The sequence below is a fragment of the Syzygium oleosum genome, unplaced genomic scaffold, assembly GCF_021117445.2.
Source record: "Syzygium oleosum isolate NSW1041296 unplaced genomic scaffold, Sole_v2.1 Sole_v2.14, whole genome shotgun sequence".
In the NCBI taxonomy this organism is placed as follows: Eukaryota; Viridiplantae; Streptophyta; class Magnoliopsida; order Myrtales; family Myrtaceae; genus Syzygium; species Syzygium oleosum.
This window is the reverse complement of record NW_026607498.1, coordinates 6,580,075-6,602,755: the sequence shown is the minus strand read 5'-3', so window position 1 is coordinate 6,602,755 and position 22,681 is coordinate 6,580,075. Positions and strand designations below refer to the sequence as shown.

Here is a 22,681-nt window from a genome sequence, read left to right as displayed (position 1 = left end):
AATTCTTAAAAGTTGTGATTTTCCAAACACTATTCAGATCAAAATTATTTCCTGATGCATTTTTAAATTACAATTTACTAAACATTACTTGTATTTTGAAAAATCCCTCTAACCTAAGTCTTTTACATTTTTCCCAAAAACTTTCCTCGCTGAACTAAAGTCACGAGAGCAACTGAACCGAATTACTGGTGACTTGTCACTGGACCGACTAGGGATGAACTATGACGCATTTTATAAAATATAGGAACTCTTGAATAAATTAAAAACCCGATGTCAAAAAAATAAATAAATTATAAATCTTAGAAGTGAATTAGCAAAATTGCGATAGTTTTATTGACATTTTGAACAATTTTCGCAAACATAATGTCCCATATCATTCACAGCTTCCTTCGAGCTACCCAGAAAAAAGAGCTGGCATGGGTTTGCCGAGATTTGGGCGTCCGGAGGGCGGCGGCGGCGGCGGCGGCGGCAGCGAACCGAGCCCTAATCTCTACGTCGCCAATTGCGGACCGGCCGTCGGGATCTCGCACGACAAGATCAGGTCGGTCTTCGGCGGGTTCGGACCGGTGAAAGGAGTGTACGCGGCCGACGAGAGCGGAGCCCGCGTCGTCGTCTGCTTCGACGGCGAGGTCTCCGCTCGAGCTGCTTTGGAAGCCCTGAACGGCCGTCCCTGTCCGGACCTCGGAGGTCGCTCCCTGCACGTTCGTTATTCCGTCGAGCGGCCGGTTTGCCAGGTTCGTCTCTCGCGATCCCCATCGATCCCGGGCGTAGTGTGCAAGCCCGGCTCTCGTGATGCCTTCCGACTGATTTCCGCTATGCATTGGTCAAAGAGATTTGTTAGCTTGTCGTGTTCGGCTGTTTCGGTCGACTCACGTGCAATTCGGTGGTATAGCTTGTCGTGTCGGAATGTTTCGGTCGGCTTGCGTGCAATTCTACTGCATTGGTTGGGCATGTCTTGAATTGCTTAAGCATTCCTAGAGGCAATTGATTGGCTTTGCGGTATGATGCTTGAGAACTTATCTTGGTGTGAGGGATTTCGTGCTTCGCACTATGCTTAATGTAGTTCGAGATTCGGTTTGAGCATTGGTGAATTTATTATGGTTATTGAACCTGAATCGAGTAGTGTGGAACGTTTTTGTTTTTCCGCGCGATTTACTTTTTGCGAGGTAATTTGTCTTCTGTGCGATTGACGCGCGTGGCCTGCAATTTAGGCCAACTTGAATGATTCCCCCCTGGTGCATACATATGCTTCGGAGCTGAAAATTCCTGGCCTTTACTTGTTGCATGACTTTATCAGTCCTGGAGAAGAGAAGGTTAGTTGAGTTCTCTTATATGGGAATATCAAATCGTGCTCTTTCCCGTTCCTCAATTTTCGGGCTTTTGGCATCATACCGGCTTATTTATTACGTACATGATTCAACTTAACCGAATTACTGGTGATTTTTCTAGGAATTACTTGCGGCAGTTGATGACAGGCCTTGGAACAGTCTTGCAAAAAGAAGAGTTCAGCATTATGGCTATGAATTTCGATATGACGTAAGTATGCTTTGCGGTACGAGTGTCGTTTAGTTCGCAGTGAAGTATGTGGTCTAGTGTGCCCGTACATTTCTCTTAATTTGTAAGACGACTATGTTGCTCATTTCCTGAACTCCCAAGTCTCTTGTAGTTAAACATACTGCATTACTTGTTGAATGCAAACATAGGGCATCCAGCTTATCCAAATAGAAAAAGTTATTTTGTAGTCAGGTAGCAGGATTCTGTATTGAAGATGTTCCTATTCAGAATTGCAAGCAATTTGCATCTTGGAAATTGGAATTGTATCCATATCAATGGCTATTTGATCTCAGGATTTCTTCCCTGCAATGGGTACGCTTTGTCCAATTGACTGTTGCAAGGGATTGACTGCCATAATCAGGGATTCGTGCTAAGGGTGGGGTGGGGATGATTTGTAGTGACTTTCTGCTATTCTGTGGTTTCGTGATTAGTATTTTAGTTTTTCTTGAGCTTTCTTAGTGAGGTCACTATGGTAAATGTATGATGTGGATTATGACAATGAAGCCTCTATGTGACCCTAAAATGATGAAAACTGAAAAGCAACAGCTGTATGTGCTGGATAAATGTGAAAGGGACTATATTTTCTATTGCTATGTGCATAGACATGGTGTCTAGTCCTCGTCCATGATGGATGATTGCATTGGTTAGCTTTTTTTTTTTTCCAGATAATGATGGTAATCAGTTATATGGCTTGTTCTTGATTTTCTTCTCTAATTTGTGCAGACGAGAAATGTCGATGCAAATAGGCATATGGGTGAACTTCCCCCATTTGTTTCTTTTATACTTGAAAGGATATCATACTTTCCAGGTCTTCTATGCGCTTCAAATGCAAGTTTGGATCAACTAACGGTAATGATTTTCTATATTTTGTAGTATGCCATCGTTATCTGTTATCGGCTGGCAAAGATTATCCTTCCATTTTTTCATTGTTAGTGAGATAAAATTTTAACTTTCAGCTGCATTCAAGTGGAATCACCTCTATGCTTTCTTGTTTCTACTTTTCTTCGTTTTTCGCCCATTGAAGGTTGTTTACCAGAATACATGAAACTGGAGGTTGGTTGTCGTGACACAGGTCAATGAGTACCCAGTTGGAGTGGGATTGTCCCCACACATAGACACCCATTCAGCATTTGAGGATCTTATTTTCAGCCTTTCATTAGCAGGTCCTTGCATTATGGAGTTCAGGAGATTCTTAGAGGGTGCCTGGCTTCACAAAGACGTCTCTGGCACAGATGGGAATGTGGATGGTCTGGAGAACTCAAAATTCTTGAGAAAAGCCATTTATCTTCCCCCTCGGTCAATGCTATTATTGTCTGCAGAGGCACGTTATGCTTGGCATCATTATATTCCGCACCATAAGGTACATACATGATTTGTTGTTTACCCTTTTATTGAGGTTACACTTGAAAGTTAGATTTCCAAGGTTCAAGTTGTGTTATTCTAAGAATACAACCATAACATGTAGAAGTTGATCAGCTCACATAAATACAGAGCTGACCAGCTGAAAACTCAGCTGGTAATTCGTAGTTTCTTGCTATAGCACTGTAGCTTCTCTTCTATAGGAGTAGTTGTCTACTTACCGAACAAAAACCAATAAATTTCGATATTCAGCAACCCAGCTTGTTGCCTTATAGGATCCAAACTAGCTTAAATATATTCCGTGCCTATGTGTAGTCACCATTGGGCCACCGACATTTTCTTTATTATATGTCTTCCAGTTTGTGGGTCCAGAAAACTGCTGAATGAATGTTGCAAACTTGCAAATGTTCTTTCTTTGGGACATAGATCTTTCACTATTATACATTTGAGGATTTCCATGGTATTAGAAGAGAGTGGCGTTTAGAAACCACAATGGAGTTTAGAGTATCTGCAATTTCTATATATGGCATGGCATTTCTAGACAATGTAAATATAGTAGCTGTATGTCTCAGTAATGCATGAGAACATGCTTGTACTAATGGATATTGATGATGTGGTTTTGCAGATTGACATAGTAATGGACAAGGTTATCAAAAGAAGTTCAAGAAGGGTGTCTTTCACATTTCGTAAGGTGTGTGATCTTGCTCTTGATTGGGCTCTGCTGACCTTTGGAAGTCACTCTTAGTAAATTCCTTTCGCTCCTTATGCACTTGAATTGTAGATCAGTGTGCTTGCTGTGACCCCTTGCATGACCCCAGGAACAACTTCCCTGCCAGGCAGTTTCTGTTTGTTACTACTATGTTCTTGAACTAACACTACCTTTTGGCATTCAACCTATAGTAACACATTGTCATTCAATAGCCTAACTCATTAAATTGTAATGTTATCAATGTTTGATTCATTGACAAGCAGTATTGACATCTTGCAGGTTAGAACAGGTCCCTGTAGATGCAAATTTCCCTTATATTGTGATTCTCAAAGTAAACATGATTAATGGAAATATTGTGATCTAACTTATGATTGATGGAGAATGGGATGCTCTGATGTGTCATTGAGCCTAAGTACAACAAGTCCTGTGGGAGATATTTAATGGGGAAAAAGCGTGTCGCCAGTTCGAAGAAAGTCTGGACTTACCATTTTCAGACTGCTGTAATTTTAGAGCAGGTTATTCATTCCGGAGTAGATGCTGAAAATTAAGAAAGAAACCAACCAACTCAGAAGTCGCATTTTTGGGCTTTTCATCCCTGTAGATGCTGGACTCGGGTTGCTGGGACTCGGTTCATCTGATTGAGGAGCAATGTCCTGGAGAGAGAGACAGAGAATTAGCTGAGAAAACAAACACAGAATTCATTCTGAATGTCCCAATACCGTGTTAAAGCTGAAATTTGGTCAATGTGGGAAGTAGAAAGGTTATATTCATTTGTCTATTTTTGACATGCAGCCCTAGTGTTTGATTTTTGTCGACTATGGTTAATGTCATGTTAGTCTTGGACCTTCAAATGATAATTATGTAGGTTACACGTCAAGTATTCTGGTGATGAGATAAAAGTTTCGTTCATTGATCAGCAGATCTTGAAAAGTAAATTAGTTTTCCTTTGATTGTCTGGCCAAATCGCTTCCATATTGAGAGGTCAAAAGATGACACTCTTGGATCTCCAAACTTGACCCCAAAGAGATCACGCAACATGTGAAGAATCTACTTACCAATGCGAAGATTATGTTGGATATTGACATGCCGATATCTTTTTACTTATTGAACAAATTCCACCTATCCAAAACTCACTTTCACCTCACAATTCTCTATTCTTTGTACCGTCCAAATTCAATCTCTCTTTGCATGTTGTGTAACCAAACCTCCAAACTCTGCCATACCGTTCAAAGTCTGCCTTAATTCATTACCATCAATACTTTGCATACACATTAAAGAATTACACAGAGTGACCAGCACGCTGTTTTGGTGCTGTGACGACCTGTGCTAATGCAATACTGAAACAGAATCGTGTAGCCTACGGTACCCTTCACAGTTCAAGCTCATTTTGCCAAATAACAATTGAAACTTCAAGAATAGATAGAAGACTTTAACCAAGGAAAGCTATACGTCAGTGTGTCCATTGGGATCAAAAATACGGTTGTGGCAAGTGGGGTTGCAGGGATAAGCGCAATCGATCTTTTGGAACGGACTCCGGTCGTAATACCAGTCTCCAACTGCCTTTGCGATCGACTGTAAAGAAAAGATGATAGAGAAGTGAGCAAGCATCAATACATGTTATCGTCCAGCGACGATATCATGAAAAATAGTTGAAGAAGCGGTCATTACTGTCTTTGCCAGTACAGGAGAGTCGTCCCTCAGCCACGTCTCTTGCATCTCAGATTGGCAATGAGCATAGCAAGCATCAATGAACATTCCTCTTGATGGAGAGGTTCCGAATCCACTCAGTGCATTTATGAACTGCAGCCTGAAATCTGAATACGAAAATACCAACCGAGTAAATTTTCCAGCTTGAAGCTTCCACAGGATTGTTTTGTCAAGGCTAAAGCTCAACAAATTTTTTCACCCTGCATGACTTTGAGTTGATCTGGTGAGCAGTTATTAATATCAAGCTTGCAGCTGTGCCAGGTTCCATGAGGATCGGCCACTCCGGGCGCCAAAATATTCTTAATCTGAAAGCAGCAATGATGCATGAGAGATCAGAGCGTTAATGCAACGCTCGTGATATTGGGAGTCAGAGGAGCTGAAACAGAGTTAAGTCAGAAGCCAAAACTAAAGAGCGAAAATGGGAGTTCCAGTGGAACCTAAATTACGAGTCATCATATTCTTTTCTGACTGATCTGAAGCTTATTTGTCCATCTTCAAAAAGTTAGGAACTATCTCCAAATTTCTTTGAAAGTGCTGAACAACTCAAATTGTTTATCGGAGTGACATTATTTTCAGTCTTGAGTTTATCAAGTGCTGACCTGCCACGAATCATAGGCGGCATTTATAAGGAATAACGGGGTCTGAATTTGCTGAACCACATTTTGAGGGAAGAAGCACTGCAATAATGTTTAGCAATATTGGTTGTCATTAGGACACGATTAGAAGCAAAAGATGCAGAAATTAACGCCTGAATTGATGTCACCTACCAATCCTGGTCTCATTTTGGATGTGCAGGAAGTTGGTAGATTCTTGGCTGATCCCTGAACCATTCATTTGAGTTCTGAGTGACAGAGATTAACAAAGACATGCGTTCTAATATTAACATTCATACACACATAAATATATGGTGAGAGAGCAACCGAGCGGAAATGTGCATGCGAGAGAGAGAGAGTACATGTGTTGCAACCACTTCACTGTAGAAAGTTTCGATATGTTGAGCTCCAGAAACATCCTTCCTGAAGTAGAACCAGAAAAGAAATGCCATGTCATCCAAAGTTCAGCTACATGTGTCTTTCACATAATTTACTTCGCAAATTGCAACCGGCATTTTGTCCTAGGCCTGAATCCAAAGGAGGCAATAACGAGCTTACGCATTGATAAAATAGCCTGCATCTGCAAGACATTTCACTTTGGCACTTGCAGGCACGAGAGCTCGAAATCTATCACAATGCAGTATCGAAGTCAATCCACCAGCTGAGCATCCAGAAAGAACAGCCTACTTGACAAATTTAAGTTCACTTCCGGCTATTAAGGCAAATAAAGGAAAAAGGAAAAAGATTCAAAGGACTGGAAATGTCATCAAGTTGGTTCATACATTTTGCGCAGTACTCAACCCATTCGACAGTAAATCCTCAATAATTGCTACAAAAGCCCTCGCTCCTCTGAAGTGAAGGTTAGTGGCCTGGTCCAAATTTGAAATGATCAAGGAAATTAGTACAAAATATTGCAACAAATTCAGTTCCGCACTTGCAATTAAAGATTGTTGTTTTGAAGCTTAAACAAACTTACTGGGTCGACTGCTTCCACATCCCCGGTAAATGAAGCTCCATCACAATATCTGACCTTGATTCTGTTCCAGTTGTAGAAGTCTAAAACAACCCAAAAAAGAAGAGAGGAACTTGAGATTTGATATTTTTCTAACAAAAGACCAAATTTAAATAATCACAGCGTCGCACCTGGATTGAAATTTTGTTTATTGCTGAGTATACCGGAGAAAGCAACTTCGTTGGCCATGTGTTTCGATGAACCTAACCGCGTATGCCTTCGAACAAGGCAAGTGGTGACGTTGTTGCACCATCCTCCTCCCTGAGAACACAAGATAGAGCTGTACAATCACCGTGTCGGGCCAAATTATAACTCATGATGTTCTAGAGAATAAACTTTCATCTGTGCTTACAGCACAAAAATCAAATTAGATGGATAATATGAAAAAGTGCTGGTGTCTAAATGTGAACCTCAGAAAACTTCTATTTACTCAGCAGAATTAGTCGGTTGCAACTTATAACAACTACCATTCCTTTCTTTAACTTATAGGTAATCAACTACAATCTCAAATTCCTCAATCTACAATAAACTACAGAAGTACAAACCTCAAAGTGAATAAACCAATTGTTAGCGCCGGCACCAAATCCCTTATCGAAGTGGTAAGCTGGAGGGCTACCATCCAAACACACTGCAGAGCACGTCGAACTTCAACCAAGTCAACACCGATAAAGTTCGAATGAAAGGGGAAATTTTCAGGACATTTCGCAGTAAGCAATTAAACTCATCTTGTACTCACCAGCTCCTTTGGCTACAGCGTTATGGACATATGTAATCCCAACGTTAACGGCTTCAGTCTTGAGCAAGATCTGTATGCTCAGTATAACACACAACCACGTCCTCAATCTTGCATCAGCCATATTGCTGTGCGATCAATAAACCAGTCGTTTACATATTAGCCCCGCCGGGAAAGCAATTTCAACCAAAATTGATATGCAGGTAAGCAGAGCAACAAGGCAAGGGAAGAATCAGAATATGGAAATAGATGAGTGACACGTTAATTAGTACCCTTTTCAAACAGAATATAGAAACGCGCATAAAGTATAAACAAAGCAAACCCACTAGCAAAAGTGAAAATAGCAGATGCGAAAGTGCGACAATATTGAAAAGTTGACTTTTTGCTAATCATAGGATAAGCGAGTCCCATTGCACATCAAGATACCTTTCCCCAACATGGACAGCCACAAACCTTTCTTGTTCTATTTACTCTTATTTATTAAGGAAATACTTAGTAATAGCTACAGATCAGAACCAAACGCATCTGAATCACAAAAATTCCATTCTGATACAACATAAACAAAATCCAAGAACCACTATGGAAAAAACAAAAAAAAAAAAACCGAGGAGGATCGCTAAGGATTGAGTGAAAGAGATCTAAGTAAAGAAGACTTAAAACTGAACTCGCACATCCATTTCATGATTACATTCTAAGGATTGGGTGATGGCCAGAACAGCTAACATAAACCACCCAGAAAAGGAAAGAACACGATGAAGTACCCGATTGATAAGGAAGTCGAAGGATGTAGCTGACACCCAACTACAGAAATGAGCTCAAATCTCCCAACAAGTCCTCTTCTTCTTTACTAAATGTATTTATCACTACCAATTGGCGAAACGGTGGAGGGAGACAAGACAACTAGAGTTGGAGCTCAAGAACCACAGTGCCTTCCCTTTTCATGGCACTGGGTTTTATATGTTAGGCGAAACAGGTCAGCTCACTTTCCACTTCTTAAGAAGCAGTACAGTGTGCGAAAGCAAAGCAAAGCCAAGCCGAGACTTCAAGAACCGACGACACTCATTCGCACCCGGGAACAAAAAGCGAAAGTAACTTTTTAAAAGGGTAAAAGGAAGCAACTTTGATTCTTGAAAAGTCCTCTGTTTTTTTTTCCACGCCTCTCCTTGTCTGGTACGCCGTGACGCGCGGGGTCTCGGGTGATATCCGACCCGAAACGTTGGGTTGGCAAGCGGCAGGCTGCGGATCGTATCGGCTTACGGGCTCCGACATTAATGCGTGTCTCAGAACAGAGAGTCTGACACACTGACATCGCGAGAGAGAGAGAGATAGGAATGCAGACCAACGGTCATTGGACAATGAGTTCATTTTTTCCATCACGACCATATATCACGGACATAATAACACGAACAGTCTTTGAATTCTGGCCGAACGTGTAATGTGATTCTTAAACTTTTAATTTATTCAATATAGTCTTTGAAATTTAGCTTAATATTTAATGTGACCTTTGAACTTTTAATTAGTTCAATGTGGTCTCTGAACTTTTGGTATATGTTGGTAATGTTCAATGTAGTCCTTCTATAAATTCAAATCCATGGACTACATTGAGCATTTTCGTATAGTTCATGGACTACATTAAACAAGTACCAAAATTTCATGGATTACATTAAACAAATTGAAAATTCAGGGACCACAATGCATATTGGATTAAATTTCAGGATCATATTGAACAAATTAAAAGTTCAAAGATCACATTGCACATTGAGCCAAAGTTCATGAACTATTTGTGTCAATTTCCCTATATTATATTAGTAATATATATTATTATCATATATGTTTTTCCATGTCCGATGTCTCATAAGTTCGTAGTGTGGATTTAAGGCCGATTGTTGCAAGCCCCTTCTTTTTTTTATGTAGAGCTATTTTTTCGGAAAATAAGATAATTATTCTAATTTTAATATTGAAGAATTTAATATAATTTTCGATGAGATGAAATCATTTTTTCTACTCAGATCTACACTAATCAAGTGGTGGAAGGAGGACCCGTATGATCAATTTGGTCATGCAGGATCAAGCTGCCGCCCATTAGTCCTCATCAAATGGATGCTGAGTTCAAGAGTCGAGACACATTTATCCTAAAACTTCTTTTTATAATTGGTGTGTATTACGTCACTTTATATAGCAGTCACAACAAGTCATACGCGATTTGGACGGGTTGTGATCGAGGGATCGCCTTGCTTTTCGAATGTATTTCATGTGTACCCCCGTGTTTGGGTCGCTCGCGCAGCGCCGCCGCTCGCTTCGATGGGACCCTCTTGCATCATGTGACAAGGGTTGTTACCCCCGGCGCATCGATCTATTGTATTGTCGCATGGATAGAAAAACACGAATGCAAAAACCGCGTGCTCTGGGTCATCACTTCAATTATTTCTGCGCCAACCCCTACTTCTTCAAGATCCACAGCCACGAGCTCTACTAGGATTTAGGACTTGATGGCTCAATTTGTGGCCTCTTGTTTCCGATTAAATACCCACGTGGGTGGCATTGAGTTATGGCTCAATTTGGGGCCTCTTGGTAGAGTAGGACAGACCAAAAAAAAAAAAAAACAAATGAAGAGTTATGATTTTGAGAGCTTATCCTTTTTGTAACCGTTAAACAACTCAGGTGGGTCATTGAGTTCATTCCAAAGAATGTGACCACTTCACAGATGGAACGAAGATGCTAGGGATAGAGTTCGCGTTAGTCTCAATCGATCAATTCAATTTATGGATCGGCCCGGAGAATAATTGAAGCGATAATGACGCATGAACAACGAGACAGGATAGATCAAACACGTTGGGCACTAACTCTTCCGCGAGCAAGCGGATGCGTTCGATCGATCATAATATTCCAGGCAAAAGGGCAATGCGATGTCAACATTAGGATCGTTTTCGGACACTTAATGATCCGAAAATCAAGGCGGTAGCGACCTTTAGAGTCCACGAAAATAACGACAACTAAGGTCGAATCATCATTTGATGAAAGTCCTAGCGAATGGTCCCCATTGGCCTAATGAGATAATGGACTTATTATTGTTGGGACTTCACCTTTTTGTGCTGTGGATCATTTCGTTTTATTCGGTCAACTCAATACGGTTTCTTCAATCGGGTTTAGGTAAGCGGGGACGGATACCCGAGTGTTCAATTGGATCGGGTCGACCCGACTAGTTTCTTGTGGCTCTTGAAAATGCTTGAAAGATTGCCCATGGCATCTGTTAATTTAAGAGGCTGTCTGAGAAATTGGCTTGGAAATCCTGGAAAACCAAGGAATAGAAGCTGCAATCACTGATGTCCTGTTTCACAGCTTGGGTTGCCAAATTAGTGTCTTTCATCACTAAACTGCGATTCTCTAAGTCCGTCAAATTATTCAAAGAGATAATTGCGCATTCCCAATGGTATTTCTTTGTGGAAAGTGATCAAGATGGAAGTGTCATGGGCCGAAAGTTTTTTGGCCAACGACAAATCCGTATTGCACCGGACTAGCGTTCGCTCGATAGATTGTTTTGAATGACAATATAGCGAATCGCATTCTCATAATAGACTGTATCAAGCGCAATTTAGCTTGGACGTTCAGTCTTTCAAGAGAGACATACGGTTCACTCCAGCAAAACAATCGGCTTCGGCCTGCCGTGACCATCATTAGGTTGAGTGGCCTTGGCTCCCGATCAGTTTGCGCATGGGAGGCCAACCTCGCCTTTGAAAAGCTACTTACCAACGTGGGGATTATGTTGGACATTGACATGCTGATATCTTTCGACTTTACTAACTTGTTGAACAAATTCCACCTATCCAAAACTCGCTTTCACCTCGCATTGTGTAACCAACGCTTCAAACTCTGCCGTACCCTTCAAGGTCTGGCTTTATTCATTACTATCAATGCTTTGCATACATTAAAGTATTACACAGAGTGACCAGCACGCAGATTTGGTGCTGTGACGACCTGTGCTAATGCACCTTTACCGTTCAAGCTCATTTTAACAATGACGATTAGAACTTCAAGAATAGATAGAAGACTTTGGACAGAGGAAAACTATACTTCAGTGTGTTCATTGGGATCGAAAATACGGTTGTGGCAAGTGGGGTTGCAGGGATAAGCGCAATCGATCTTTTGGAACGGACTCCGGTCGTAATACCAGTCTCCAACTGCCTTTGCGATCGACTGCAAAGAAAGAATGAAAGAGAAATGGACAAACATCAATACATGTTATGGTCCAGCGACAATATCATGAAAAGTGGTCGAAGCGGTCATTACTGTCTTCGCCACTACTGGAGAGTCGTTTCTCAGCCACGTCTCTTGCGTCCCAGATTGGCAATGAGCATAGCAAGAATCGATGAACATTCCTCTTGATGGAGAGGTTCCAACTGCACTCAGTGCGTTTAAGAACTGCAGCCTGAAATCTGAATACAATAATTCCAACCGAGTAAATTTTCCAGCTTGAAGCTTCCGCAGGATTGTTTCGTCACGGCTAAAGCTCAACAAATTTTTTCACCTTGCATGATTTTGAGTTGATTCGGTGAGCACTTCTTAATATCAAGCTTGCAGCTTCGCCAGGTTCCATGAGGATCGGCTACTCCGGGCGCCAAAATATTCTTAATCTGAAAGCAGCAATGATGCATGAGAGATCAGTGCCTTAATGCAACAAAATAACGAGTAATCATCTTCTTCTCTGACTTATCTGAAGCTTGATTGTCCATCTTAAAAAAGTTTAAGAAACTATCTCGAAATAGCTTCAAAAGTGATGAACAACTCAAACTGTTTATCGGCGAGGCATTATTTTCAATCTTAAGTTTATCAAGTACCGACCTGCCACGAATCATAGGCGGCATTTATAAGGAATAACGGGGTCTGAATTTGCTGAACCACGTTTTGAGGGAAGAAGCACTGCAATAATGTTTCGCAATGTTGGTTGTAATTAGGACACAACTAGAAGCAAAAGATGCAGAAATTAACGACAGAATTAATGTCACCTACCAATCCTGGTCTCATTTTGGATGTGCATGAAGTTGGTAGATTCTTGGCTGATCCCTGAACCATTCATTTGAGTGTGGAGTGACAAAGATTAACAAAGACATGCATATTTCTGAGACTAACATACATGCACATATAAATATATGGGGAGAGAGAGAGAGAGAGAGTACATGTGTTGCAACAACTTCACTGTAGAAAGTTTCAATGTGTGGAGCTCCAGAAACATCCTTCCTGAATTAGAACCAGAAAAGAGAGAAATGTCATCCAAGTTCCTGTAATACATGCAACCCGCATTCTGTCCTAGGCCTGAATCCAAACGGAGGAACTAGCAAGCTTACGCATTGATAAAATAGCCAGCATCTGAAAGACATTTGACTTTGGCACTTGCAGGCACGAGAGATCGGAATCTATCACAATTCAGTATTGCAGTCAATCCACCAGCTGAGCATCCAGAAAGAACAGCCTACATGACAAATTCAAATTCACTTCCGGTTATTAAGGCAAATAAAGGAAAAAGGAAAAGGATATAAAGGATTGGAGAGCTCATCGAGGCAGTTCATACATTTTGCGCATTACTCATCCCTTTCGACAGTAAATCCTCAATAATTGCTACAAAAGCCCTCGCTCCTCTAAAGTGAAGGTTAGTGGCCTGGTCCAAATTTGAAATGATCAAGGAATATAGTACAAAATGTTGGAACAAATTCAGCTGTGCACTTGCAACAAAAAAATATCGGGTTCGAGGCTTAAACAAACTTACGGGGTTGACTGCTTCCACATCCCCAGTAAACGAAGCTCCATCACAGTATCTGACCTTGATTTTGTTCCAGTTGTAGAAGTCTAAACCACCACAAAAAAGAAGAAAGGAAGTTGAGATCTGACATTTTCTAAGAAACGACCAAATTTAGATAACCATAGAGCCGCACCTGGATTAAATTTTTGTTTATTGCTGAGTATACCGGAGAAAGAAACTTCCTTGACCATCTGTTTCGATGAACCTAACCGTGTATCCCTTCGATCGAGGCAAGTGGTGACGTTGTTGCACCATCCTCCTCCCTGAGAACACAAAATAGAGCTGTTCAGTCACCATGTCGGGCCAAATTATAACTCATGATGTTCTAGAGCATAGATGGATAATATGAAAAAGTGCTAGTGTATAAATGTGAACCTCAGAAAACTTCTATTTACTCGGCAGTAGTCGGTTGTAACTTATGACTACTATTCCTTTCTTTAACTTATAGGGAATTAAACACAATCTCAAATTCCTCAATCTATGATGAACTACAGAAGTACAAACCTCAAAGAGAATCAACCAATTGTTAGCACCTGCGCCAAATCCCTTATCGAAGTGGTAAGCCGGAGGGCTACCATCCAAACAAACTGCAGAGCACGTTGAACTTCAACCAAGTCAACACTGATAAAACTCGAATGAAAGGGGAAATTGCAGGACATTTCGCAGTAAGCAATTAAACTCATCTCGGACTCACCAGCTCCTTTCGCTACAGCATTTTGGACATAGGTAATCCCAACGTTAAAGGCTTCAGACTTGAGCAAGATCTGTATGCTCAGTATAACACACAACCATGTCCTCAACCTTGCATCAGCCATTTTTCTGTGCGATCAATAAATCAGTCGTTTACTTATCAGCCCTGGTGGGAAAGCAATTTCGACCAAAATAGATATGCAGGTAAGCAGAGCAAGAAGGCAAGGGAAGAATCAGAATATGGAAATCGACAAGTGACACGTAAATTAGTACCCTTTTCAAACAGGACATAGAAAAGCGTATAAATGAAGCAAAACCACTAGTAAAAGTGACAATAGCGGATGTGAAAGTGTGACGTGATTAAAAAGAGACTTTCTGCTAAATATAGAATGAGCGAGTTCATTGCACGTCAGGATGGATACCTTCTCCCAACATAGACAACCACAAACCTTTCTTGTTCTATTTACTCTTATTTATTAAGGAAATAATTAGTAATAGCTACAGATCAGAACCAAACGCGTCTGAAGCACAAAAATTCCATTCTGATACAACATAAACAAAATCCAAGAACGAATCTATATAGATAAAAAAATATAAACAAGGAGGATCACTAAGGATTGAGTGAAAGAGATCTAAGTAAAGAAGACTAAAAAACTGAACTTGTACGTACATTTCAAGAACGAATGTATAAGGAAAAAAAACAAAGAGGATTGAGTGAAAGAAATTTAAATAAAGAAGACTTAAAACTGAACTTCTACATTCATTTCATGATTACATTCGAAGGATTGGGTGATGGCCAGAAAAGCTCAAATGAATCACCCAGAAAAGAAAAAGAACACGATGAAGTTACCTGAGTGATGAGGAAGTTGAAGAATGTAGCTGACACCCAGTTACAGAAATGAGCTCAAATCTTCCAACGAGCTCTCTTCTTCTTTACTAAATGTATCTATCACTACAACTTGACAAAACGGTGGAGGGAGACAAGACTGTTGAGGTTGGAGCTCAAGAACCAAAGTGCCTTCTTTTTCCTGGCACCGGGTTTTATACGGTGGCGGAACAGCTCAGCTCACTTTCCACTCCTTAAGTGCTAAGTAAATCAGAGCCGAGACTCCAAGCACCGACACTCGTTCGGTCCCGGGAACAAAAGCGAAAGTATTTTTTAAAGGGTTAATATTACGAAAAATTCCAAACTGGTATACCTGTGATAATTTTATCTCGAACTATTTTTTTTACTACAAAAAACTCAAAACTGGTATACTTGTGACAATTTTACCCCGAACTATTTTTATGACCACCAAAAACCTTATACTGGTACACTTGTGATAATTTTACTCATGATCTAATTTTTTGACCATCAAAAACTCAAAACCGGTACACCTGTGATAAATTTACCCTCCGTTAGTTTCCGTTAAATTTTACTGTCAAATTGCTAAGTTTAATGATAAATGGTAATTGACAGGTGTACTGGTTTTGGATTTTACCCTTTTGTTTGTCACAAGTTTACCAATTTGTGATTTTTTGTGACATTAATCCAATTTAACGGACACTAAGGGAGGGTAAAATTGTCACAAATGTACAAGTTTTGGGTTTTTACTGGTCAAAAACTTAGTTCAGGATAAAATTATCACAGGTGTACCATTTTTGGGTTTTTAATGATCAAAAAATTAGTTCGGGGTAAAATTGTCACAGGTGTACCAGTTTGGAGTTTTTGGTGGTCAAAAAATAGTTCGGGGTAAATTTGTCATAGGTGTACCAATTTGGAGTTTTTTGTATACCAGTTTGGGGTTTTTCGTGGTGTTAACCTTTTTTTAAAAGGGTAAAAGGAAGGAACTTTGATTCTTGAAGGAGCTTTCCACGTCATGGTACGATGAACTGCGCAGGGCCTCGCGTAATATCTGACCCGAGACGGTGGGTGACAAGAAGCAGACAGCGAATCATGTCCGTTCACGCGCACCGACATCAATGCGTGTCTCGAAAAACAGAGGATGACAGAGAAAGAGACACAGATGAGCGTGGGACAAATGAGTTTGTGTTTTTCCCTGAAGACTATATATTACATGAAGGGTTAATATCACGAAAAATCTTAAAGTGATACATCTTTGACAATTTTATCCAAAATCAATTGTTTGATCACAAAAAACCCCAAACTAGTATAACTGTGACAAATTTATCCTCCGTTAGTTTTTACCGTTAAATTGCTGAATTAGATTACAAGTAGCAGTTGACGGGTATACCAGTTTGGGGTTTTACTTTCCGTTTGTCACCGGTGTACCAATTTGTGATTTTTCGTGGTATTAATCCAATTTAACGGAAACTAGCAGAGGGCAAAATTTGTCACAAATGTATCAGTTTGAGGTTTTTGGTGGTCAAAAAATTAGTTTGGGGTAAATTTGTCACATGAATATCAGTTTGGGGTTCTTCGTGGTATTAACTCAAAAATATATCGAAGGATTTAATAGGATTTTCGATGAAATGAAATCATTTTCGCTACTCAATTATTTACTGATGGGAAAATGACACAAATAGTTCCTGAACTTTGACCCAATGTGCAATTTGGTCCATGAACTTTTAATTTGTTCAATGTAGTCCCTGAACTTTAACCTAATGTCCAATTTGGTCCCTGAACTTTTGATTTTTTCAATGTGGTCCCTGAACTTTTAATATGTGTTCAATTTAGTCCTTGAACTATTTGAAAATGTTCAATATAGTCCTTCCATTAATTCAAGTGCAGGGACTATATTGAACATTTTCATATAGTTCAGGGATTAAATTAAATACATATTAAAAGTTTAGGGACCACATTGAATAAATTAAAAATGCAGGGACCAAATTGAATATTATGTTAAAGTCCAGGGACTATATTGAATAAATTAAAAGTTCAGGGATCAAATTGCATATTAAGTCAAAGTTCAGGAACTATTTGTATCATTATCCTTTTACTAATTAGGTAATTCAGGTCGCTAAAAACGTGAAGTTTGACGGGTCTTGCCTTAAAGTCTTGCTGATTTATCGTCCAATGAAAAGGAATTTAGTCGGTAGAAATTTGAGGCGGTAGGCCCACTGCGAAGGCGGTGGCCTGAACTTGGAGCGAAACCGTGCGATTGACGTTGATCCGCTAAAGAGGGGGCCCACGTCAAGCGGTGGAAGGAGGACTCATATGATCGCATGAGTCACGCAGGATTAAGCTGTCGCCTATTAGTCCTTCATAAAATTGATTTTGAGTTCAAGCATTCGAGATAGATTTATCCTAAACTTTTTGCAGTTGGCGTGCGTTTAAGGCACTTTGAATAGGAGTTATAACAAGCTGTACGCGATTTGGATGGGTTGTGATGCGACGGATCGCTGCCCCGACGGGCCACAGAAGCTCCCCTTGCGTTCAAATGTATTTCATGCATACCCCCGTGTTGGGTTGCCAGAGCTGCTGCTCGCTTCGATTCCATGCTCGGGTCTCGAGTTCGAATACTTTGGTGAGCATTTTGCGGGCTTACTTGAGGATAGGGATGGGACCCTCTCGCATCATCACGATAAGAGTTGTTGCCCCGACGCATCAATCCATAGTATAGATAAAAAAGAAAAAACGCAAATGCAAAAACTGCGTGCGCTAGAACATCACTTCAATTATGTCCGCGCTTAACCCCACTTCTTCAAGGTCCTTGGCCACGAGCTCGACCAGGATTTAGGACTTGATGGCTCAATTTGAGGCCTCTTGTTTCCGATCGACACCCACGTGAGTGGCCTGTGCGCATACATTTTGAGAAGAAAACGGTCATGTGAGTCACATAAATCGCCGTCCGGTGGGCCATTGAGTTCGTTCCAACGAAAGCGACCACTTCACGGATGGAACGAAAGATGCTGAGCGGTAGAGTTCACGTTAGCATCAATCCATCAATTCAATCTTTGGATCGGCCCGGAAAATAATTGAAGCGATAATGACACGTGGACGACGAGACGAGAACGAGCGAACACGTCGGGCGCTTACTCCTCCGCGAGCAAGTAGATGCGTCGGATCGATCATAAAACGCTAGGTAAAAGGGCAATTTGATGTCAACATTAGAATCATTTCGGACACTTGTTCGTAGCGACCTTTATAGTTCCACAAAAATAACGACAACTAAGGTCGAATTATTATTTCATGAAGCTCATTGCGAATGGTCCCTCTATGCCTAATGAAATAATGTGATCTATTATTGGGACTTTACCTTCTCATGGTAACACGTAAATCTGTGGATCCTTTCGTTTTATTCGGTCAACTCAATACAGTATGTTCCATCGGGTTTGGGGAAGAGGGGATGGATATCCGAGTGTTCGATTGTATCCGGGTCGAATCGGACTAATTGCTTGTGGCTCTTGAAAATGTTCGAAAGATTGCCCATTGACATCTTTTAATTTAAGAGAGTGTCTGAGAAAAATTGGTTTGGAAATTCTGGAAAACCAAGGAGTAAAAGCTGCAATCAATGGTGTCTTATTTCACTGCTTAGGTTGCCACACTAGTGTCTTTCGTTACTAAACTTCGATTCTCTAAGACTGTCAAATTATTCAAAGAAATAGTTGTTCATTCCTAATGGTACTTCTTTTGTGGACAGTGAACAAAGTGAACCTTAGATGGAAGTAAAGTTTTCTGGCCACGGACAAGACCGTATCATGCCTGATGAGCTGGAATACAAGACTAGCGTTTGCTCGAAAGATCTTTCCAAAGGATGAAACAGTGAATCGCATCCTCTTAATGGATTGTACAACAACTGATTTAGCTCGGATATTTAGTCCCTTGAGCGAAACATATGATTCACTCCAACAACTAGTTTTGGCTTGCCCTAACATGTTCCATTATTAAGCTGATGTTAATAGGACTGCCTATATCCCTTGGTCAAGTATTTTGCTCATGCAGAACAACACCAATATCTACAACAAATTATTTCCTTAGTTTGTGTATGAAGGTTTGATCAGTTACTGTCATTTCACAAAGAGCAACAACTCTTCGATGCATGCTCTTCTTCCAAATTTTTGTATGTCACATAGTATAAACATCCTAATGAAACTTGCACAAATCAGTTGCACCAATCATTCTGCGTCGATCACACTTCATCTCGATGCTACAAAGCCCACTTTTCAGTCCACATGGGTAGGGGAGAGATCAGAACACAACAACAGACTGATGCTCGTCTTTAGACATGCATTCATCACGTCAAATACCTTCTATCAAGAACCATATAGAGGGAGAATTATTAATCGAGCATAGTGGCTCTGTCAATGGTTAACAAAATATTTCTACAAATGCCATTGGATGCGGATTTTGCCAAAGGTGAAGATTCAAATTTAGGCTTTTGAAAGAGATCAGGTGGCGACCTTTGTTAAGAAAATAGTGTCTTTTCTTCTATTTCTTGATGATCAAAGATGTGTCATTTCAAGTGGGTGGAATACCATGCATGCATCTTCAATAGATGAGTTGATCGAGTGTAAATGCACACAATGGAGCTGCATAAAATGAAGATTCAACTGCTCTTTGTGGCACTGTTTTTCTTTTCAATGAAATTGATGCATAGCTCATCATTAGTGGTCGATGCAAAAATTTATTTACGCTACTAAACTCATTCATTTTAATAACATTTATAGCTTTCAGTTTCGTCTATCAAACTATGTTTCAGAGAGTTTGCTATTTGTCCTCGACTCAGTTAAGCTCTCGAGCCCAATATGAAAGTGGGCTTTAGATAGATTCTTGGGCTCTCTCTCTCTCTCTCACTCTTCCCACATAGCATTACCCAGAATTGTATATTGCCTTTTTTCCAATTAGAGAATATGCGCTGCATTTTGGTCTCACTATTATATAATGGATTCCTCCTAAGTAAAAGATTAAACTGCCTCGTCCGAGGTCTTGTATATGGACCTCGGTATCCCTTGGACGTTAAACAAACAAAGGGTATTTCCTCCTCCCAGAGAAGAGAAAGATATATGGAGGATTAAGGATGCGAAACGTATGAGCACCAGCACATTAAAATAATAAACATATTTGTGGAGTCTGCCGTCCCTAAGTATCAAACGGATAGGCCGCAGAGGCCCTCGTAGAGAGCCCCTTCTGTGGTGAGATAACACCTTAACCAACACCAAGGATCTACAAGAGCCTCTAGCTATTGGTTTTTTTTTTTTTCCAATTAGAGACTATGTGCTACATCTTGTCTCACTATCATATAATGGATTGAAGTTTGAAGTTAGAGCAAGAACATCATGATCTATAGTACCAAGTAAATTCTTCGTCTCCACACATAGAGTTACTCCTTATTCTAATTTGATCTTCGTGTATGAGCCAGAAGATATAACTTGATTCACCGAACCTGTCCATCAGAATAGGGGACCATGTCGAATGGGCGCGCGTGATAAATTCCTTGGACGAACGTGCACGCTACTCTGAGATCATCTAGGGTTTCGCCAATGACATTGGACGACGACCAAGTCCCTTGATGTTACAAACCCCACTAGTAAAGTGGACCTCCATGTGATTTGTGTACACTTCAATGTTTGGTTGGAAAGTTGAAGGCAAGAAGAAGGTGCTTACTTTATTGTGGACCTCCATGAAAATGTCACCCTCAAAGGTTCTCGTCCTTGTGATATTTCTTAGATGGACCCAATGCCTCCAATTATTATCTATGAGTACTGCAAAAATGTTTCAAGTCTATATCATTCAACTAAAAGAACATGTCCTTTGGCCCAAAAAGACATAACACAAGGAAAAGAAGCTGTCCTGTGGAACCAAAAGTAAAGAAAGTTGCAGTGGGTGTTGATCAAGGTTTTATTCAGATTTAGTTTGCTCGACCAAAACCCAATCCATAGGCCCAAGGAAAACAGTCAATCTTAGCCATGGCTTTTAATTGATCTCCTTGGACCTATCAGTGACGATGGTGCTTATTAGGCCAGCCTTGGTTCAAGCCATGGTGATAGTCAAAATCCGAAGTCCTTAGGACAGATCCAAACCATTCAATCAAAGATCAAATTCAACCTTCTGTGCGTGTGGTTCGGTTCGGTTTAGTTCGACAGAACTTTCTCAAATCACCCAAAAAAAAAAGACTTCACAAATTAGAGAAATTACGTTTTCTACTCATCTAATGCTCTAGAATCAATCTTCACGTCATCCATGTTAAAACCTGGTGTCTTTGTCATTAATGTCGGGCTCGTGTCTTTAGTCTTTGCAAAAATGGAGATGGCTTTGGTCTTTCTTGCTTGCAAACCTAAGCAGATATTCTTTTACAGTGACGCCCACTAGCATGAAGAGAGCCACTGTGCAAACCAATGGTGCCTTCACACCGACTACCACTTTGTTTTTGACAGTCAATTCTCAGTCCACTTTTGCAAAGGACCTTATCAAAAGGGTCATGATTATTGTATTCGATAGAAGGCAACTAAGACCTAAAGTTCAATATCCAGCTTCATCATGCAATAATCACCTTTCTTTCTTTGGAATATCTTCTTCTCAAAAAGTCCATTCAGCACATTCAGCGGTGGCGTCTTCACATGGCGAAGACCAATTCCTACCGAAACATGACACTAAATAGGCGGGAGAACCAGCGAGTGTACATAGATGTAGAGACATAAGTTTGGGAAGTAAGAGCAATGATCTAGGGTTAGTGCCAATTAATAAGGGGGATGCGTGAAAGTTAGATACTCCATATTCAGGGTTCCAGGAAAAAAATGTGCAGGAAAGGTTATCGTATCATCGATGGCGAAAAAATTCATTGGCTTATCAAATTATTTATCAAGCCAGGCATAAGATTTCGCCCTTGAAAAGAGGATTTCCCCGAGGCCTTTGATATCCCCTCCGGTCATGAATTGGGCCTTTCATCCAAACTCTGATTTTTATTTTTTTTAGGGAAAGAATTCTAACAATGTAGGGACGATGATTATAGCATGCTATCATATAATTATCGACGCCACGAAACGAGTCAATCATAAGCAAACAAAATATGTGGTACGATATGACGCTCTTTCTCTGTGTGAGTTGTTCCATGATCTGTAAAATGTAACACTATCAAAGTAATAAAGTTTATGCAGATGCAGCTCCTGACAAACAAAAAGAAAAGAAATGGCAGTTGCCACGTCTAGGGTTTCTTTATAGTCAAAAGTGAGAAAAAGAGCAGGATCACTTAGCAAAGAGCGTCTATTCCAATCGAGATTCCAAGATACCGGCACTTTTTTCGCATGCCATCACCTTCAAACAAATGGCCATCGCTTTCACTTCGCAATCATAATGCCTGCCAACTTTGATTCTTGCGTAACTTCCGAAAGGGTTGCTCGAGTAATTAAGCACTTGACTTGGATGTAACATATTTCACTTATTTGATCACGGACGAGAACTGCTAATTTAAAGATCAATGCTACTATTGTACATAAGGTGGAGTCTTATATGATATATATGGACTGACGATGTAAGTTACATTCATTCACATAGATTAGTTAAGTCAAAGATTTAGATACCCCATATCATATAATAAAGAAATTTGAGTTATTCGAACTCTGTTAAAGTAACACTAGCATTTAGTAGGTT

At 40.3% G+C, this 22,681-nt stretch overlaps 3 protein-coding genes across 5 annotated transcripts; 1 reads left to right on the top strand and 2 right to left on the bottom strand.

The window, feature by feature from the left end:
- Positions 1 to 364: 364 nt before the first annotated feature.
- LOC115690001 (alkylated DNA repair protein ALKBH8 homolog) lies at positions 365 to 4,511 on the top strand. 2 transcript variants are annotated; one of them, XM_030616217.2, is made up of 7 exons: positions 368 to 734; positions 1,212 to 1,313; positions 1,450 to 1,536; positions 2,278 to 2,403; positions 2,627 to 2,914; positions 3,539 to 3,604; positions 3,902 to 4,511. In XM_030616217.2, exons 1-7 carry the CDS (start codon positions 417 to 419, stop codon positions 3,965 to 3,967), a joined length of 1,053 nt encoding a protein of 350 aa, XP_030472077.2. In that variant the 5' UTR covers positions 368 to 416; the 3' UTR covers positions 3,968 to 4,511. The 2 variants fall into 2 exon arrangements, with proteins under 2 accessions (XP_056173657.1, XP_030472077.2); XM_056317682.1 differs by lacking the exon at positions 1,212 to 1,313 and having other exon boundaries at positions 365 to 734.
- LOC115689998 (pectin acetylesterase 8-like) lies at positions 3,412 to 8,750 on the bottom strand. Its single transcript, XM_030616213.2, has 15 exons — positions 8,429 to 8,750; positions 7,671 to 7,795; positions 7,480 to 7,562; positions 7,066 to 7,195; positions 6,899 to 6,978; positions 6,705 to 6,791; positions 6,481 to 6,605; positions 6,285 to 6,345; positions 6,097 to 6,150; positions 5,929 to 6,006; positions 5,529 to 5,634; positions 5,291 to 5,436; positions 5,072 to 5,194; positions 4,108 to 4,275; positions 3,412 to 3,742 (listed from the first exon to the last, which is right to left on the bottom strand). The coding sequence occupies exons 2-14, from the start codon at positions 7,789 to 7,791 to the stop codon at positions 4,129 to 4,131; spliced, it is 1,341 nt and encodes a 446-aa protein (XP_030472073.1). The 5' UTR covers positions 7,792 to 7,795; positions 8,429 to 8,750; the 3' UTR covers positions 3,412 to 3,742; positions 4,108 to 4,128.
- Positions 8,751 to 11,514: 2,764 nt separating this feature from the next.
- On the bottom strand, positions 11,515 to 15,200 carry LOC115690000 (pectin acetylesterase 8-like). 2 transcript variants are annotated; one of them, XM_056317679.1, is made up of 13 exons: positions 15,002 to 15,200; positions 14,156 to 14,317; positions 13,966 to 14,048; positions 13,595 to 13,724; positions 13,429 to 13,508; positions 13,234 to 13,320; positions 13,010 to 13,134; positions 12,842 to 12,902; positions 12,675 to 12,728; positions 12,507 to 12,584; positions 12,193 to 12,298; positions 11,955 to 12,100; positions 11,515 to 11,861 (listed from the first exon to the last, which is right to left on the bottom strand). In XM_056317679.1, exons 2-13 carry the CDS (start codon positions 14,274 to 14,276, stop codon positions 11,733 to 11,735), a joined length of 1,200 nt encoding a protein of 399 aa, XP_056173654.1. In that variant the 5' UTR covers positions 14,277 to 14,317; positions 15,002 to 15,200; the 3' UTR covers positions 11,515 to 11,732. The 2 variants fall into 2 exon arrangements, with proteins under 2 accessions (XP_056173654.1, XP_030472075.1); XM_030616215.2 differs by having other exon boundaries at positions 14,156 to 14,280; positions 15,002 to 15,199.
- Between the last annotated feature and the right edge of the window lie 7,481 nt (positions 15,201 to 22,681).

What these genes read in the sequence shown, in the direction of transcription:
- LOC115690001 (XM_030616217.2), top strand. Translation starts at nt 417, where the DNA reads ATGGGTTTGCCGAGATTTGGGCGTCCGGAGGGCGGCGGCGGCGGCGGC. An exon ending in TCAGTCCTGGAGAAGAGAAG is followed by an intron (nt 1,314 to 1,449) that starts GTTAGTTGAGTT and finishes TGATTTTTCTAG; the next exon opens with GAATTACTTGCGGCAGTTGA. An exon ending in CAAGTTTGGATCAACTAACG is followed by an intron (nt 2,404 to 2,626) that starts GTAATGATTTTC and finishes GTCGTGACACAG; the next exon opens with GTCAATGAGTACCCAGTTGG.
- LOC115689998 (XM_030616213.2), bottom strand. Translation starts at nt 7,791, where the DNA reads ATGGCTGATGCAAGATTGAGGACGTGGTTGTGTGTTATACTGAGCATA. An exon ending in CCAAAATGAGACCAGGATTG is followed by an intron (nt 6,007 to 6,096) that starts GTAGGTGACATC and finishes ACATTATTGCAG; the next exon opens with TGCTTCTTCCCTCAAAATGT. An exon ending in TCAACTCAAAGTCATGCAGG is followed by an intron (nt 5,437 to 5,528) that starts GTGAAAAAATTT and finishes TTTCGTATTCAG; the next exon opens with ATTTCAGGCTGCAGTTCATA.
- LOC115690000 (XM_056317679.1), bottom strand. Translation starts at nt 14,276, where the DNA reads ATGGCTGATGCAAGGTTGAGGACATGGTTGTGTGTTATACTGAGCATA. An exon ending in TGCTGTAGCGAAAGGAGCTG is followed by an intron (nt 14,049 to 14,155) that starts GTGAGTCCGAGA and finishes CGTGCTCTGCAG; the next exon opens with TTTGTTTGGATGGTAGCCCT. An exon ending in ATTGGTTGATTCTCTTTGAG is followed by an intron (nt 13,725 to 13,965) that starts GTTTGTACTTCT and finishes TTGTGTTCTCAG; the next exon opens with GGAGGAGGATGGTGCAACAA.